The sequence below is a fragment of the Blastocystis sp. subtype 4 genome, assembly GCF_000743755.1.
Source record: "Blastocystis sp. subtype 4 strain WR1 chromosome Unknown seqid_0027, whole genome shotgun sequence".
Classification (NCBI taxonomy): Eukaryota; class Bigyra; order Opalinata; family Blastocystidae; genus Blastocystis; species Blastocystis sp. subtype 4.
The window spans coordinates 119-17,345 of record NW_014569520.1 but is presented as its reverse complement, the minus strand read 5'-3'; the positions used below and the strand labels follow the sequence as shown (position 1 = coordinate 17,345).

Below are 17,227 nucleotides of genomic sequence, written 5' to 3'. Positions count from 1 at the left end.
AACAAGACATCCAACCTATCATATAAAGTAGTCATTTCGGAATAAAGTGAATTCTAAAGGTAAGCTCCCACAAACATCCCCACCCTAGTCTCTCTAAAGGGTCCACAGGAATATCCATTTCTATCGTACGTGTTTCATAGCGATCACCATGATTCCGACCTACCACCACCTTCAGTACAGTCCCTCGACTTCGTTCAAAGTATTCTGCAAACTGTTTTAATCCTGAAAACGAGTTCTTATCAATGGATCCAAACTCGATAATGCGATCACAGTCTAAAAGACCAGCTCGTTCGGCTATACTGTTTGGCTGAACTGTTCGGATGGATCCGATGTAATCTTCAGGATCCTTCCATTCTCGAACTGAAGCTTCTTCTCGTTCCATTCGAAGAACAACGTTCATGAGAGGATCATCTTCCTTTTGCTCCGTCGGATTCTTCGAATCTGGTGTGACTGGCTTCTCTTCAATGACAATTTCTGAGGCTGTTGTGCATTCTTCGGGAACTTGATTCTTCATCGCTTCAAACATAGAATATGTCATCTGAGTCATTTTTTCATTTAATTCTTCATAATCCGTTCGCAATTCTGCCAATTCATGACGCAACGTCCGAATCTTGAGTGAATCCATCCAATTACAAATACCTGAACAATATCGATATCATCTCGAGGATATCCGTCCTCGTCAAGGAGATTACCATGAAGACCAACAGGCGATTTTCCATTAGGTCCTATTCCTCAAATAAAATACGTTCACACACCAGGAAGATTCAGAAAGTCGATAATCTCACACATCCTCTCTTCCATCTGCGATCGTCTTTCATAGGCTTCGTTCAATTCTTTCTTGTCCATTGGAATGATAATTAAAAGAACCACTTCAATCTTTTGAGAGACTGAAGGTAGTTGTACTTTCTTGTATCTGCAAGACTCTTTGTAAGACGAAATACATAGACTCTAACCGTACTAGAACTCTTCTTGGATCACTTCGTTCGCTTTAAACTTTGGTTATTGCAAGTATGGACGAAATACAATCTAAGGAAGATGCGCTAAGGGAGATTGTGCGTGTGAGAGATGATCTTCATGAAGTTGCTTTGTCTCAAGTAGTCTGAATATAGAATTGTTAATTGAACTAGGAATCCTATGTTACAAAATGTGGGTCCTATGAGAAACTACTCTCTTATGTGATCTGTAACGTATTGCCTCAGTACTATCTTCTAATGACAGAAGCAGAGAAAAAATCTTATGTATTATCGTTTTTGGAGGATCCTCTTCTTCCTCCCTCTTTCATGTTGGTGACATTTGTTACTTCGTTGCAGTCGAAGCGGAATTCCAAAGAAGAAGCGTCTTTGCTTCTGATGTTTCTCAAATCGCGTATCAATAGCCTGATTGAGGAGATTACCTGTGTTTTCGATGAAACAGGAACCTCTCTTTTACTATTTTCGGAACATGTGGAGACTGTAACAAACTATCTCTTGCATCTTCCAGATATCATCTCCAATCTGTTTCCAGATCTCTCTCTCTCCTTTTTTGCTTATCAGACATATGCAAATTGGTTCAGTACACATCTTATGCAAGTTTATTTTGGTTTTACTGAAAACAGAGATTTCGATCAAATGAAACGCCTTGTCAAAAAGAGTTGTATTTTGGGATATGCAAAATCTATGGGCATTTCCTTTTGTTCGATTCTTCATTCATTAGCAGGAGAGAATCAGAATTACCGTTCATTGCTGCATTCTATCTCTCGAACTGATCTGATCGAATCTTGCCAACAGTTTCTTTCTCTCGTTCCTGAGCTTCGAATCAGTGATTTTATTCTGACGATTCTATTGGATGCAACTCAGCTCCATCCATCTTCTCATTATCAAGCAGTACTCAATTCAACTGTTTTTCAATCTTCGCTCTTCGTCGCCCATACTGGCTTGCTCATCATTCGTTATCCCTTCACACTCTCCACTCTCATGGAGATTCTTAACTCTTTCTATCAATTCTCCATCGTTCATCCCTCACACTCCTCGTTATTCCTTTCGCTTACTCAAACACTTGTATCACAATTCGCCTCCTCTTCATTCGTCCATCTCTCCACCACACAACAAACTCAGCTCACATCGGTTCTCTACTGTCTGGTGTCTCTCACAGATTTCAATTCTTCTCCAGAGATTCTAGATTCGATTACGCAGGGGATTGGAAAACGACTTTCTACGGAGAATCTACAGGTGCGTGCTGTGGTTATTGGCATTGCTCGGCTGGTGGCTTCTCAGCTCACTCCTGAGAAGCAATATGATTGGCCAGCTGTGGATCTCAGTGAGTTGGATGCTATTGTAAACAGCTTGAGAGATATCACTCCAGTAACACAACCAAATCCTGAAGACACGTCGAAAGAAGAAATCTCTCCAATTTCTGAAATACCAAAAACATCCAAGTATTTGGATCCTGATGAGATTGTGAATGTGTTCCTTGAAGAGGAATATCAGTTTATCAACACACAAGTCCCAGAAGAAGTGACAGAATCTTCTGATTTATCAGAGATGGAAGAGGAGTTTCTTCCTTATGATCTAACTGAGGAATTCGTTAACGCAACTGACTACTCTCATCTTGAGGATGCGATTCCAGATCTCTCGTGTGAGGATCATTACACTCGTCTCAAAGTGTGGAACTCCATTCGGAGTCTCGTACGAACAGATGAATGTGTTACAGATCCGTCAGCAACACGATCAGTTCTGAGTATCCTGCTGGAGATGAATGGACTCGTAGGATGTGAGGAGTTCTGGGAGCAGTGGTGTGAAGTGATTGCAATCTTCATCTATCGGCAGTGTCAACCTTCTATGAGCCAAATCTTCCAGTTCCTGAGAGAGAATGGAAGGAATAACCTCCTCACGGTGAAGTGCCTTGCTCTGTTGCAAGCAATCTCTCAAGCAGCCAAAATGCTCTTTATGGGATCCATGGAAATACAGGATAAAAATGACATACCAAAAGAAACTCCGATTTCCATCATCACACAGGAGGAGGATGGAATGATTCGAGTGGCTAATACTAGATACAGACCATCATATTATCGCAAACAAATCTTGCAGAAAGCAGAGAACCAAAAGAATCCTAATTCTGGAATACCAGAAAAGAAGACAAAAAATGACTATTCGAAGGTGAGTCAATCCATGACAGAACCCTTGTTAACATGGTGTTTGCGATTTCCACCTCGGGATGAATCATGCATTGCCTCTCTGTTGTATACTCTCTCATTTCTCTTCACTCTTCCTGTGCTTACTGCTGTGTTCGATGCTTCGTATCGAGATTTGGCAGCAGTCATCCTGCGTTATCGATTCCACAAATCAGCCCAAATTCGGCGTGGATCATTGGAGTTATTCGTCGCTACGACACAGTATGAGTATCGTGAGAATGTGTCCCAGTTGACAGCTGAATTATATGAGAAGAAACGGGTTGCAGAATGGATGAATCGTGTGGTTAGTGATGATCCTGATGAGATGTGCAGAAGTTTGGCTTTAAGAATCATTTCTCAGTTACGAAATACATTCCTTGATTGTTAACAAACCCATTCACGACTCATTAGCACCTTCTGTAAGTATATCTTCAATAGACACATTTAAGTTGTGACAGATTGCTTCAAATTCTTCATACATCACATTAAACTCTTCTATCTCACGATTTGCAATTTCTGTCAGACCATTCTTCTGTTGCAAATACTCCTTCAATCGACCTTCAATCATTTGCATTAGAACACTTTTCTGCTCTTCCAGTTCCTTCACACTTGTCTCAATCATCGAAATCTGGCGTTTTTTCTCTTCTTCTCGTATCTTTGCCTTTCTGATTGCTCTACACACTCAATCCAATCCATAAGTTCAACTTTTCACACACCTTGATGTCATAACCAATCTCTGAATAACAACGTTCATCTAGAATCTTCTTCACCTGATTCACCAATCGTTTCTTCTTCTTTTGCTGTGTCCATGAGACTGAAAGCGAGTCCAACATAGTCAACAGCGCACGTGCCTTACAAATCACCTGCTCAGCCATCTCCTCAGGTTCTGGAATCACAGGATTCTCATCTACAACAGGAAGCATGTTATCGAATAGGATTCGCAACCGCTTTCCATCTTCCTCATCTGAGCCCAACTCCTCATCCTCCTGGAAGTATTTCACTACGTCTACTGCTTGAACTTCTTGGGGTATCAGAACAGGAGTTTCGGGTTCCTTCATATTCACTCCAATTGCCTCTGCTGCTTTGCGTAAATCCTCAGGAGAGTCGGCTGGAAGGAGAGTTCCTGGAGTCAGACGACTTAATGGTTTCCCTTCTGTAGGGATTTCTGGAATTGGTGTTTCTGTGGGTTTTTCTGGATTTGTTGTTTCCGTGATGATTTCGGGATTGGACATGTCTGTGAGGATCTCAGGTTCTGGTGTCTCGTGTGAAGTCATTCCCATGAACAGATCGTCTACAGGGGTAGACACATTAGCAAATGGATCTTCTGCTGGCTGTTGGGACTCTGGGTTTGACAGAGTCGAAGAGGCACGGATTTCTGCTAAAGTTTGCGACGGGCGTTTCATCATTGACGTATTTGAGGTGTCAAAAATGGTGTCGATTTCCTGCTGGCGAGTATCGGGAGTGGGAGAAAGCGAAGCAAAGAGATCGTCAGACGGAGAAGGCTGAGAGTCCAATGGATCTGAGAATGCTGTGGATTTCTCTTGAATAGATTCAGGGAGAGGAGAGGACTCAGGCTTGTTCCCGCTGAAGGGATTAGGGAGAGAAGAGGATTCCTTGGGCTTGGTATCAGTGAAAGGGTTGGGGAGAGAAGACTCCTCAGGTTTGTTATCAGTAAATGGGCCAGGGAGGACTGAAGTCTCTTCGGGCTTGTTATCAGTAAAGGCGTTGGAGAGAGAAGACTCCTCAGGTTTGTTATCAGTAAATGGATCAGGAAGAACTGCATTCTCCTCTGGTTTGTTCTCAGTAAATGGATCAGGAAGAACGGAAGTTTCGGGCTTGTTCTCAGTGAAGGGATCAGGCAGAACTGAAGTCTCCTCCGGGTTAGTATCAGTGAAGGGGTTGGGGAGAGTAGACTCCTCGGACTTGGTATCAGTGAAAGGGTCAGGAAGAATGGAAGCCTCAGGTTTATTCCCAGTAAATGGGTCAGGAAGAACTGAAGTCTCTTCAGGTTTGCTCTCAGTGAAAGGGTCAGAGAGAATGGAAAGCTCTTCTGGCTTGTTAGTAAATGGATTAGAAAGTGCTTCTTCAGGCTTATCAGCAAATGGATCCTCTGGTGTATCCTCCGGTTTGTCAGCGAATGGATCAGCAGGAGTGTCATTTGTCTTGTCAGCAAAAGGATCAGTGGGAGTTTCACCAGGTTTGTTAGCGAATGGATCAGCAAGAGTCTCTTCTTTCTTGACAGCAAACGGATCAACCAGCGCAGAGTCCTGAAGTCCCTCAGACTTCTGCACAGGCCAGATCAGGGCTTGACTAGGTGCTGGTTTCTCCAATGGAGCAGGAAGAGTCACAGGCATCACAGGAACACGACCCAACTTATCCATCAGATGCTTATTCTGCTGGACAACTGGAGATTCAAGAGTCAATACATTCTCAGGAATTGGAATGGAAAAGTTCCCTGTCATACCATAACCATAATTTGGAGGAAGAGGCTTGGATTCGGCAATACCCAACATTTCTGTCAAATGTGCACTAGCTGGATCTGGTGGAGAACTACAGAGTCAATAAAATGATCTGAACAAACGTTGGAGGAGGTGGAACGGGAGCAGTATTCATGTACGGAGCAAAGGGATTTTGTGACGCTGGAACTGTATTTGCATCTACCAGTTGAACAAAATGAATAAAATGAACTTCCACGAGCTCCATTCCTTGGTTGAGGCTTTCCTCCTCTTCCCCGTTTTCCTTTCTTTCCAGTATTTCCACCTTAGCATGAATATGAAACATCTACCACATACGACGATTCATTGATCACTCACAAGTAGATGATTCAAAATATCTTTAAAAATGTTAGCAAATACAATTAAAGAAAGGCAAGGCCAAGATAAGACAAGATTGACAAATCAGTATATGAATCATTCAAAACGTACAGATAGAGAAGAAAACACTTGTCAATAGACGTAGAACAATTGAATCGTCTGTCTCAGTGACTTACTACTCAACCGATAAGGAGGGCGTTTCATTGGTATCGTTTTATCGGTAGATTAACTTTCTCGATGAAAATGGGATTTCTCCCTATTCCACTGTGGACCGATTATATAGCATAAACGTATTCAATACTAGAGATTCACAAGACTTCCAACAAACACAAGAATGGATACAAATAACAATTATAATCAATTCTCAAAGTTGTCTGGAATGTAAATTCCTTGTTCGTTCAGAGTTGACCGAATGTAGTCAGGAAGCTTGCCTGTCACATTTATAGCGTAAATCCCTGGAATATAGTCTTCTAATCGTTATTTATACTCAACTATTCCAGTTACTCTTCTGAAGCCAAGAAGCAACCCAACTCCGCTCTCTGTCCAATATAGAAACCATTCTAGAGTTATAAAACTAATAGAAGCAATAATACCCATCAAAATACGGAGATGTCATCTCTCGGACTCGTTCGTCATCTCCAGCCATATGAAGGATATCATCACAGTTCTCACATCCATTATGAAGAAACTATTTGCTGATTCACAATGTCCATGCCAACTTCATCATAGTTCTTTATTAATTTGCACAACTTGCATGCCCGTAAAGCATTCAAATTGTGAGGGATGGGAGAAATTTCAGACGACATCACAAGAACAATCTGAATAATAACAAACACATGAATTGCAAGCAAACTACTCTTTCCCAATCATCTTTAACTGGAAGTACCGATCAGGCATCTATACGTCACTCTCATAGAATGCACTTACAGTAATAAAATAACTATCCATACTCACTCTGAATCGCTTTTTATATAAATTAGGAGGAATGACTGTTGGTTCTTTCTCGCCAATTATCATGCCCACAGATTTCACTCCATTCTCTATTTCTTATCAAGATAATTTAACCTTACCAATCTTCTTAATAATATCATAGCATCGGAAGTAATCAATGATTCCCACTACCAATTCCTTTGTTTCCTCATTCACACCCACTAGTAAGGAATAATCAACAACATTAACAATAGAAAGAAATAGCGTGTCATTGATAATCCCAATATTCAGGAGAGTTTTTGACGATTCCTAAAAATTAACCAATTCTGTCAATTCAACATGAAGAGGAAGAGGAACTCCTTTTCGCTTCTCCATGAAATTCATATCCAGTAATGTGTTCTCTTCCGCTAAACCTCACAAGAACAATCCAATCTCACTTCCTTCAGTTGCATAGCGATTCCGATTACTTCCCTTCAGATCGAATTTATACGATATGGATTGGCCATAGAACAGATTCTCCATCACCACGTAATGTGATACAGTCTTCTTGTTTGATGCATCGGTCACAGTGGTCTGGTAGATTCCAAGTACTTTACATAGTAGAGAAGGCAGACCCTTAAATAGACACTTCCCAATATATCTGCATTCAAAATAAATTGATATTGCTTACTCGAAGTATGTATGGGCATTCGTGACAAACATCTCGAATTCACGAGCTGAAATCACTTTAACCAGATATTTGTTATCGCCTGTAATGAAGAATTCCGCTCCTTAACATCACTGATCCAATTCCACTTTGTACCACTTTTCCCTCCATGCATATCTTGCGATGAACAGATTGAAAGAGAGAGCAGATAACTACAGGCATTACGTTCTTCACGAATCGCTGCAAACTAGTTTATGAGATGCATTACCAATACTCACTTGAGTAGCAAAGAATATCAAACAGACCACTTTCTGCGGTATTCCGTTCTCTTCCAGATCCAATACGATTTTAATCTCATTGTCATTCCGATCCAGTAAGAAACGCTCATTGTCACAACATCCCGCTGTTCCACCCTCCAGGACCAATTTCCGCATTGCGGCACATTCGCCCAAATACTTCTTCGTTGACATTGCATATGCAAAAATCGTTGTGGGTTGATGGAGAGACACAGGAATGAAACGATTATCAGGATCTGGAGGCAACTGAGGATTGCCAAAGAACAGTTCCGAAGGTAATGAAATCTAGATTTCAGTCATTCCGCAAATACCAACAATTTCGTTCATACTGAGTGAGGTTGGAGTACTCTTCACGGTTACTGGAGTTGTAGGTGTTGTGGAACCAGATTCAACCTCTACTGGACTGTCTTCCATTCTTGGTGTAATAATCGCGGGAGACTTCTCTTTCATTTCAAACTCTAAAGATACAGGCTCAGAGTCAATTCGCTTGACAGAACTCATATTTAGAATATCAAAGAATGAATGGACCCATCGCTATGTATGATTACAATGTACTCTCCTTACATTGCTCCAAAGGTATAATAGCTGTCGCAAACGATAAATCAGATATAGAGAAGAATATTCATTCATTCGGATCGATTTAACACTATTCCAAAATATCCTCCTATTTTTGCATACTCATTATTCAACGCTCTGGCTCCTTCACTGATATGATTCAACAGACTCTTCAAAGCTCCAAGCTTCTTCAAATCTTCTTCTTCTTGCTAAATATCATTATATCCCCGCGATTCTACAATTCTTGAAGAAATTACATCAATAAACTTCGAAAATACTCGATTCTGGACGTCTAGGAAGGCTTGAAGTTGCTGATTGAGTAGTGTGGGGAGTCGTTCATCTTCCATCCAAAGTGCAGGATAACTGGAATGAAACTCCCTTCAAAGACATACCTTGTAATGCTGTAGGAAGCCATAGGAGCAAATGTGAATGTAGTGAGCATACTTCCTTGTAAGAAGAATAACGTCTATGTAAGCATTCGTATAAGTAGCTAACTCGATCACCAAACAGACGATGACCACATGGGCCTAGAGATGTGGTATCATAGAACAGCAGTTGCAATACGACACCCATGGAAAGACGAAGTGTAGCACCAGACACCACTTCAGGAGAGGATTCATGACCACATTTACACCGACTATGATTCACAAGATCATTCATTACTCACCTCCACACTCGAATCACATCCGAATTCTGTTTCGCTGTTCCTACACTGGCTGATGTTACAGCAATAGAGATTCCATTGTGAAGGATTTGAAGAGTATGCGATAACAGAGGCTTCTGACATCGAGTACACAGAGTACGAGTGTTACAATTGTTCTCACGAAGGAACTGACCAAATGAACGATCATTCGAGCTATAGAAGTCAATCTGTTTGATCTCAGGCAGACCACACTGATTGTCAGTCATTCAATCACATCTCACCTGGGATCCACCAATCAACCGAACACAAGCATACACGATGTTGAATACCTGAGTTGGATTGAGTTGGGTTATTCCGAAAAAATCGTTATGAGTATTCGTAGGGGTGAAATGAGGGCTAAGCATGTGAATGCACGCATTGTTATTACCTCCCAAAAACAACACATGGTGAAGATGCTAATAGACGAGGTGTCTTCACGTACAGTGTTGGTTCCTTCATAATAGTCACAGATGTTGATGTAACTCCCAGATTTATATAAAAACTGATCTCTCGATCGAGACTCAATCGTACTTTGATCAGGTACATTAGAATCTCTTGTGCTCTCTTCAACAGAGCTTCATTACCTCCACGCAACAGTACTGTGCATCCTCGGCTTACATCGCAACACTCAAAACAACAGTACGTGATTGTGGTAGTTCGATGAACCCTAGCATGAGTCTCATTGTTATCAGTCCCTCTTTTCCTTACATCAACATAACATGATTGACGTCGTGGTCGTGACACTGTACGATAATCACGCACAACAAAGAGACCACAGCTTCCAATGATTTCTTGAGGATTCTGCACTACACGGTCTAGATTACTCAACATAGCTACAAGCGATGTCATCCAGATGTCGAATGATCTTTGCTCCTGTCATCCGAGCTGCTTGCATTAGTAAAGACCCCTCACAATTCACAATCACACTGACATTCTGCTAATTCTTACTTTCTCCATTCTTTCTCACCTCCAAAAACAGATCCAATGCATATTTGCTCACATTATTACCAACAAGAATCACATCAGGAGATAATGTGAGAATCTTCTTCACAATAATCTGAATGTGTCTATCGATCATCCTAATCATTCTCATGTACTCAACTTCTTGTGATAATAGTGTTGATAATGATGCATATTGATATTTTGATTTGTAATATTCAATAGGACACGCTATCAGCAATACACGAGGTGATTCAATACGATGTCGCATACACTCACATTTATCTTAGGTTTCATTTCCTACCTTGTGAGCGAGATTCTTTTGAATCATTAACCCATCAACAAACTCGCTCTGATCAGGAGTTCCACCTTCCACTTTGATAACACTCACTTCTGTCTCAAGCGAACCAAAGCCTAGCATCTTCCGATCATTCATCTCAGGCAATTCTGAGGACATTCCTTCAGGTGATAGAGAGGACGAAACAACATTAGGAGAATTTATCTCCGAAACTAGTCATCATGATATGACAAAAATGCAGACTATTTTGTTGAATAGGCATTTCAAAACCAAATCGATTTGTATTCATTCCAAAAATACCCTCACTAGATTCATTTGCCTCTTCTGTCAGATTATCACATACAGCTCGAGATAATCGCAGTACGATCTGAACCCATTTCTCTGTGTTGACAGTAAATAACCCAGATTCTGATATCAACTGTTTGGCTAATGCCTTCAGATACTGAGCTACGATGAAAGAGATGGATCACCATTACCTCCTCGACATACCATTCCTTGACGCATAAATAACTTTTGCTCATCCAGTACAGGTGAAGAATGCATATCACTATGAATCTCAGTAAAGATCTTGATAATCCCGTCCTTGTAGAAGCAACCTCTATATATCATTAATAGAACGTACCACAACGTTGTTGGTTGAGGATTGAAATCAGTACTATCGTCTACACTATATGCGAACTCCAATACTTACCTAGAATGTCACAGGGCAAGATATGAGTCCTTTCTTCGTCATTATCAGGAAGATCTAGCGATAGATCATCTCCGTATGCTGCTGAACCAGACTTATGAAGTGCATTTCGGTGATGGTACTGATATGTATCCATATCCACATTATGGATTCGAGATCTAGAAGTAACACTTTCTAGAAACATCTGACATTGAAGAAGAATCGCTAAGCTGATTCTATGATTTAGTTCACTCCTTTTTCCTTACTTTCATGAGATTATTACAATAATTGCATATTCGGATGCTTCCTGCAAAACCAAATGCATAACCCTACAGATCAATTCTCATTCTCGTTCAAACATCATGTAATTGACAACAGTCACTACAGAATACTTGACCACAAATACGACAATGATGTTTTCTTCTTAACACTGTGAACTTTTGTTGGCAGCTGTAACAAGACAAACAAACTTCATCAGGCATCCACAGAGATGCATTACTATCAATCTGAAATAATAACGTGAGAATACTACTTACTGCACTCTTTGTCTGATAACGAGAACCATCTAAAGGTAATCACAAAAAAGAATGAAACCAACTATTTGCACTATCATTCTCAAAGAAAGCGAGTCCCGACAATTCTGGCTTTCCATTTGGCTCTGGAAAGGATGTATACTCCTTGCATTTGGATATTGGAAGCGAACTCTTGTTTAAATAACTCCACATCCTGAGATATGGATTGTGTGGATTATTTGCATATGCGTAACATACAAAAGTTATCTATCCATAGATTCAACAAACAACTTGAATAACAGAGTACAAATGGATTCCGAAATTATGTTGGAAGACTCATCTTCTTTCCAAACCACTTACTATCCATCAACCTATCCCCGAACCCTCACCTTAACGCATAATAGTAGAAGAAATCACAATATAAAGCTGTCTGAACAGTACCAGCAATCCATCCAATCCAATTGCGGTAATTCTTCTCTGTTAGATAACGTGTGATCCAATTGCAAATATAGAAGGCACGATACAATCCAAGAAGAACAACATAGTTGGATGTCAGGTTTTCAATCTCCTTATATCGCTGAAGCATGATGATCTGAGGCATGATGCATACAGCTTCAAGATAAATTGAAAAACTCCATGTGATCTATGGTTATTAAATGAAACGATTAGCTACATCCAAAACCAGATTGTCAGTATGACGGTGGAAAAGGATAGCCAAAATGGCTGCAGGAGCTAAAGCCCATTTTACAACATCATAAGAATCCCCGTTTTTATCATATGTTGTTCGATACGGGCTCACTCGCATCATCATATTCGAAATGTATAATGTCAATGAAATATACAACACCTTCATTATAGAATTATAGAGAACAAGACCATTGGCCAATTTACTTGGATGGAGAATAACCTTGTACAAGTCCAAGTATCTCGTAATATAGACAATAAAATAGAGTCCTTGAGTCTTGAAAGAAATCCCTAACACTCACTTTGTACATAAAAGTCTACCATAGCACGATTTGGTTTTCTTGATTTTACTTAGTAGAACTATAAAGCTTAGAAGATGGCACAGATCTCCTAGAATTCGGAAGATGTTAAAGATCATTATATTCTTCTGGAAATAGTCATCTATTGTCATTCTCGACATACGCCAGCTTCTCGAAATAACCGTTTTTGCGATTTCCAACAAACAGAATAAGTCATCGATTTTGACCGTTTATCATTCAGATTTATTGTTTTTGATCGTTTGAGGGATGATCCTGATCGTTTTAGCGATTTTGACTGATCTACAAGTCAAGTCTTCGCGTTTCTTATACCCAAATTATTATTTCCAAATGACGGTGATTCTTTTCTTTCAGTACTTGTAAACAGGAATGATGTCCTTGTCACCTACTCATTATTCTTTCTTTCCTCTCCCAACAGTAGTATTGCTTGAACGTGAGTTATTTCGACTCAATGAACTAATCATACTGTTTGATAATACACTTGGTGTCTGAGAAACACTCTATTCCTTACATTACTCTTTCATTCCCACATTCTGCAGTGTTAATCGTCTGGATTGCATCGAATTGCTTGTTTTCAAGCTATTTACACGAACTAAACTGCCTGAAGGTGAATCTATGGTTGAGGAGAGGCTAGAGGAACGTTGTAAGAATGAAGCTACTTCGGGATTGTCAAAAGACACAATTTCTTTCCATAAATCCAGTAATCAGTACTTACGCGAGAAATCAGTTTTCTGTGAACGAGATCTCTCTAATTCTCGTCGTTGCTGCAATCGCTGTTTGAAAGCCTCGATTTCTTTCACTTCTTCTGGATCAAAGGCATCATGATCACTCTCATCCTTCTCTTCCTCTTCTTCTTCTTTCTCGTCCTCATTCTCTTCTCCTCGTAACTTTTGAAGTAATCGTTCTCTACGGATCTCTCGTAAATACTGTTCTTCTTCATTCATCTCCTCACTCTCTTCACTCTCTTCCTCCAAATTGTTCACTACAGTACGCTTCTTCTCGTTCTCTTCATCGGAGAATGCATCATATGCCACCTTATTCCTTCGCATTTGTCCTTCCCTATCAAAGTCGTCTTAATTCTTACTTCGCATATACGCTGGTCCTTCTCGAATCCCCTTCTTCACATATGCCAACTGTTCTTCATCTTCCTGTTCCTTCATACGGTGATGAAGACTGAGCAGATCTCTTCGTTCTTTCTCTGTTACTGCTCGTTCCACAATATCAATCCCATTTGGTATCACAATCTTCCCATCTTCCTTCTCCTCTAACTCACCTTCCAGAGGAATGTCATCTCCAGATTCTTCGGCCTCACTATCTAGCAAGTCGTTGTGCACATGTGTAGGCTCTTTCATCATTTCTTTGTAACGTGCGTAATCTTCAGCTGTTGGTTGTTCAGTATAATCATTTTCATCTTCTGGAGCAGATTCATCTGAAGGAGGTTCATCTTCAGGAATCGAGGCTTCGTCTTCCTGTTCATTCTCCTCCTCCTTCTCAAACAGAGTCTCTTCCTTGGCTTGGGATTCAGACTGACTCCTTATCTTCTTCTCTCTTGCTTGTTTGAAGAGGTCTACAAGACTTACTGCTGGCTTTGCTTTCCGCAACTTTCCATCGGACCCTAACACCAGCAAATCACTTGTATTTGGCTTTGAATCAACTGAAGGTGTCATCTCAGCCTTCTGTGGAGGTTCCTGTTTGTCTTTCTCCTGATATTTCTCTTCAGATTCCTGTTGAACCATTTGCTGAGATCTCTCTTCAGACTCCTGAGACTTCTTCTCCAAATTGTCTTCTGATAGGCTTCCTTCCATTTCTTCTTCTTCATCCTCTGATAGACGAGTCAATGAAGTCATCTTTCTCTCTTTCACATTCTCAATCTCTTCCTCATCATTCCAGATTTGCTCCTCTTCTTCCATCTTCTTCTCCTCTTCTTCAGATTGTCGTATCATTTGGTCTAATTGAAGGTCAACATCTTCATTCTGTTTCTCTTCAATTCATTCCACAATTCATATCCAACCTTCATCAATCGCTTGCTTTCCCACTTCATATTCCAACATCTTACGAATGTCTCTCCTCTCATGTCGAATGCTACTTGCGGATCGCTCTAACTGACTTCGCATAGATCGAGTCATCTCAATATTCTTTGCTAACAGAGATTCCACCTCAGTTGGGTCCACAGTCGTTGTATCCAGACGAACATCCTTCACACTTGATTTAAACGTTTTCAGACTCGACTCTTCTGGCTTTCCTCCTTCCACAATCACTAAATCCTACAAATCAGATCTCTCACCATCAACAACATCATCAGAATCATTGGTTGCTGTCAGTTTGGGCTTGCCTGTAAATTGTTCTGGAACATCTCCCAAGAATCCCTCCACAGTATCTGGTTCTATTGCCTTCGACTCGTCCATGGTAGGTTTCTTTTCCTCAGAAACTACCTTCTCTTCTTCTATAGCCAGGTCAACAATCCTCTTGGGTTTCATTCGTTGGGTCTGTGCAAACACATCATCGACTGTACTTAACTTGACCATCGATTCTCTCTTTGTTTTCATTGCCTGTAGTTTCTTAATCAGTCTACATAACAACAATCACCATCAAACCACTTTGATTTCAGTCTCCTTGTTTTATCATCCGATGGCTTGATAGATACATTAGTTGGGGAACTTTGAATCGTTTTCTGCATGTTAAATTCCGCTTTCGTTCACTCACTCCAACATCACGCATCAATTGTTGTGTTCTTGCTGTCAACTCAGATATTGAGATATTTTCTCCCTGAATCTGATCTCTAATCGTTATTTCAAATCTATGATTCCCACGTTGACGAAATCGTATCCGGCATGGGATGGAAGTCCTCTGTATTAGCTGTAACAGGATCTTCCCGGATTGGGGCACTCACCAGAGGAATTGGTCCCTCTTCCATAGAATCCTGATCTCCTGTATGTTCCTGGATTGGCTCATTCACCTGTCCTGTAACTCGATCTCCGTAAAAGGTCTCATTCAATGAATCATCGTCAGAAGAGAGCACAACTAACGACTTCTTATTGACTTCACCTTCTTCATCCGAAGTCATGAAAGAATTACCTTTATATTTGAAATACTATAGAACAAAAATTATGGGAACAAGCATTGAACCTGGAGATCATCATCGGAATCACCATTGATCTGACCACTTGTCCATCTGAACTGAATCAAAGAATTGTCAAAAGAAAAGTGTTCAATTCTCCTCAAACAATGGGGTTTTGTTGTGGAAAATGCTGGTGCTCTTACAGAGATCCAGTAGCCTACTTATCTGTACCATTTGTTTGTACTTTTTGCTGAAGTTCATTTCTAGGCACTTGCTCAAATTACCTATGTAATATACTGTATGACCTTCCATCTTGTGATTCCAATACTGGGTGTCGGATATAAAAGTGCTCTAATTCTGATCCCGTTCTACTCCTGTGTGATACTGATTCTATGGTCATACTATCAAGCTGTTTTCACAGAACCTGGAATTGTTGATATGGATGTCGTAAGACTGAGTGTGTGTTTCCATATGTAGGTTCAAAGGATTGAAGAAAGGGATCCAAATGCAAAGTATTATCATAGATGCACGTAGTGGAGTGTATCTGTTCTTACTTGTAGTCGTTGCAATTGTATCAAGCCCTTTCGAGCACATCACTGTAGACGATGTCAGAAATGTATTTTAAAGATGGATCATCATTGTCCGTATTCTTCTCGTTTCCTCTTCATTATAGATGGATCAGCAACTGTGTAGGAGCTCGAAATCAAAAGCCGTTCATGTTATTCCTTCTTTATGTGAGTATTGGTGAAACAATCGCAATCATTATGACCATAATGTACTGCAGATTCTACAGCTCCAAATTTAAGGTAAGATTGTCGGAGTCCTTCTATCTAGCGATACTTCCATTGGTTGCCTTTGGAGTATATCTTTACTGGATTATATAAAAAACCAAAATTGCTTAAGTTTTTCCATCGCTGGCATATTGCATTTCCATTCTTTGAAAATGAATTGAACACCCAAATCTTCGTTTGTATTCAAGTGATCTTTTCTGTCATATTCTGTGTGTTCTGCATTATTCTTCTTTATGACCAATTTAAGAATGTGTGGTATGATCGTACGTTTATCGAGGAATCCAGAGACCAGCAGTCAACTACTACATCAAGTTTCTATGAATCCTTAGTAGAGACGATGGGTGAACCCTTCTGTTTGAATTGGTTCCTCCCTCTTCCTGGAAGGGATATCGATAAAATCATCAAGAGACTGTGTACCGAGGTTTATGAAGATGAAAGAAGGGTAAAGGAAGATTGATTTGTTTGTTGGAATCAACACTTTAAAACAAATATATCATTTCAACGCAGGAGTATTCCCACTTTCCAATGATTCACGAGAATCACAACCAAATCGTGCTAGAATCCGATCCCAAGCATCTGAGACCTTTTTCATTTCCTATATGTAAATCCTGCATTTCATAAATAACTGCAACTTTCTTGCTAAATGAGGAATCGATATTAGTCATCTCTATCAACTGCTTGAGTTTCTCATTTCTACAAATGTAATGAACTCCACATACTTTATGTACAATTGATTCACTGCTACCTTGATCTGACGGAGTTCCTCAAGTACTGAGTCATTTTTATCACTGGAACTGTCCATCCTAAGCTTCGAACCTTCTCAGAAATAATGTAATTCACTCAAAGAACTCAACAACAAACAGAATGATTACTCACTAAAACGACTTAGAG

The 17,227-nt window shown here is 40.2% G+C and overlaps 7 protein-coding genes across 7 annotated transcripts; 1 reads left to right on the top strand and 6 right to left on the bottom strand.

Annotated features, from left to right (window-relative positions):
• Nucleotides 1-31: 31 nt before the first annotated feature.
• Nucleotides 32-846, bottom strand: JH06_0518 (proteasome 26S; the record flags this gene model as incomplete). Its single annotated transcript, XM_014673799.1, has 3 exons — nucleotides 32-610; nucleotides 640-725; nucleotides 756-846. 3 exons carry the CDS (start codon nucleotides 844-846, stop codon nucleotides 32-34), a joined length of 756 nt encoding a protein of 251 aa, XP_014529285.1.
• A 2,699-nt stretch (nucleotides 847-3,545) lies between these two features.
• On the bottom strand, nucleotides 3,546-5,929 carry JH06_0517 (hypothetical protein; the record flags this gene model as incomplete). Its single annotated transcript, XM_014673798.1, has 3 exons — nucleotides 3,546-3,822; nucleotides 3,854-5,677; nucleotides 5,703-5,929. The coding sequence occupies 3 exons, from the start codon at nucleotides 5,927-5,929 to the stop codon at nucleotides 3,546-3,548; spliced, it is 2,328 nt and encodes a 775-aa protein (XP_014529284.1).
• A 389-nt stretch (nucleotides 5,930-6,318) lies between these two features.
• JH06_0516 (1-phosphatidylinositol-3-phosphate 5-kinase) lies at nucleotides 6,319-8,334 on the bottom strand (the record flags this gene model as incomplete). The annotated part of the gene is given in 14 exon segments (XM_014673797.1): nucleotides 6,319-6,431; nucleotides 6,466-6,521; nucleotides 6,567-6,649; nucleotides 6,666-6,813; nucleotides 6,839-6,858; nucleotides 6,889-7,001; nucleotides 7,032-7,200; nucleotides 7,231-7,298; nucleotides 7,329-7,531; nucleotides 7,562-7,661; nucleotides 7,694-7,784; nucleotides 7,816-8,118; nucleotides 8,149-8,271; nucleotides 8,302-8,334. The coding sequence occupies 14 exon segments, from the start codon at nucleotides 8,332-8,334 to the stop codon at nucleotides 6,319-6,321; spliced, it is 1,623 nt and encodes a 540-aa protein (XP_014529283.1).
• Nucleotides 8,335-8,578: 244 nt separating this feature from the next.
• Nucleotides 8,579-9,435, bottom strand: JH06_0515 (hypothetical protein; the record flags this gene model as incomplete). Its single annotated transcript, XM_014673796.1, has 6 exons — nucleotides 8,579-8,623; nucleotides 8,667-8,751; nucleotides 8,781-8,854; nucleotides 8,884-9,025; nucleotides 9,056-9,282; nucleotides 9,361-9,435. The coding sequence occupies 6 exons, from the start codon at nucleotides 9,433-9,435 to the stop codon at nucleotides 8,579-8,581; spliced, it is 648 nt and encodes a 215-aa protein (XP_014529282.1).
• A 455-nt stretch (nucleotides 9,436-9,890) lies between these two features.
• On the bottom strand, nucleotides 9,891-11,699 carry JH06_0514 (1-phosphatidylinositol-3-phosphate 5-kinase; the record flags this gene model as incomplete). Its single annotated transcript, XM_014673795.1, is given in 12 exon segments — nucleotides 9,891-10,007; nucleotides 10,038-10,137; nucleotides 10,168-10,283; nucleotides 10,314-10,519; nucleotides 10,608-10,754; nucleotides 10,784-10,905; nucleotides 10,933-10,969; nucleotides 10,999-11,153; nucleotides 11,167-11,210; nucleotides 11,241-11,303; nucleotides 11,367-11,539; nucleotides 11,573-11,699. The coding sequence occupies 12 exon segments, from the start codon at nucleotides 11,697-11,699 to the stop codon at nucleotides 9,891-9,893; spliced, it is 1,407 nt and encodes a 468-aa protein (XP_014529281.1).
• A 109-nt stretch (nucleotides 11,700-11,808) lies between these two features.
• On the bottom strand, nucleotides 11,809-12,630 carry JH06_0513 (hypothetical protein; the record flags this gene model as incomplete). Its single annotated transcript, XM_014673794.1, has 4 exons — nucleotides 11,809-11,845; nucleotides 11,876-12,129; nucleotides 12,160-12,461; nucleotides 12,492-12,630. The coding sequence occupies 4 exons, from the start codon at nucleotides 12,628-12,630 to the stop codon at nucleotides 11,809-11,811; spliced, it is 732 nt and encodes a 243-aa protein (XP_014529280.1).
• Nucleotides 12,631-15,845: 3,215 nt separating this feature from the next.
• JH06_0512 (hypothetical protein) lies at nucleotides 15,846-16,793 on the top strand (the record flags this gene model as incomplete). Its single annotated transcript, XM_014673793.1, is given in 5 exon segments — nucleotides 15,846-16,006; nucleotides 16,023-16,085; nucleotides 16,106-16,189; nucleotides 16,219-16,351; nucleotides 16,380-16,793. The coding sequence occupies 5 exon segments, from the start codon at nucleotides 15,846-15,848 to the stop codon at nucleotides 16,791-16,793; spliced, it is 855 nt and encodes a 284-aa protein (XP_014529279.1).
• Between the last annotated feature and the right edge of the window lie 434 nt (nucleotides 16,794-17,227).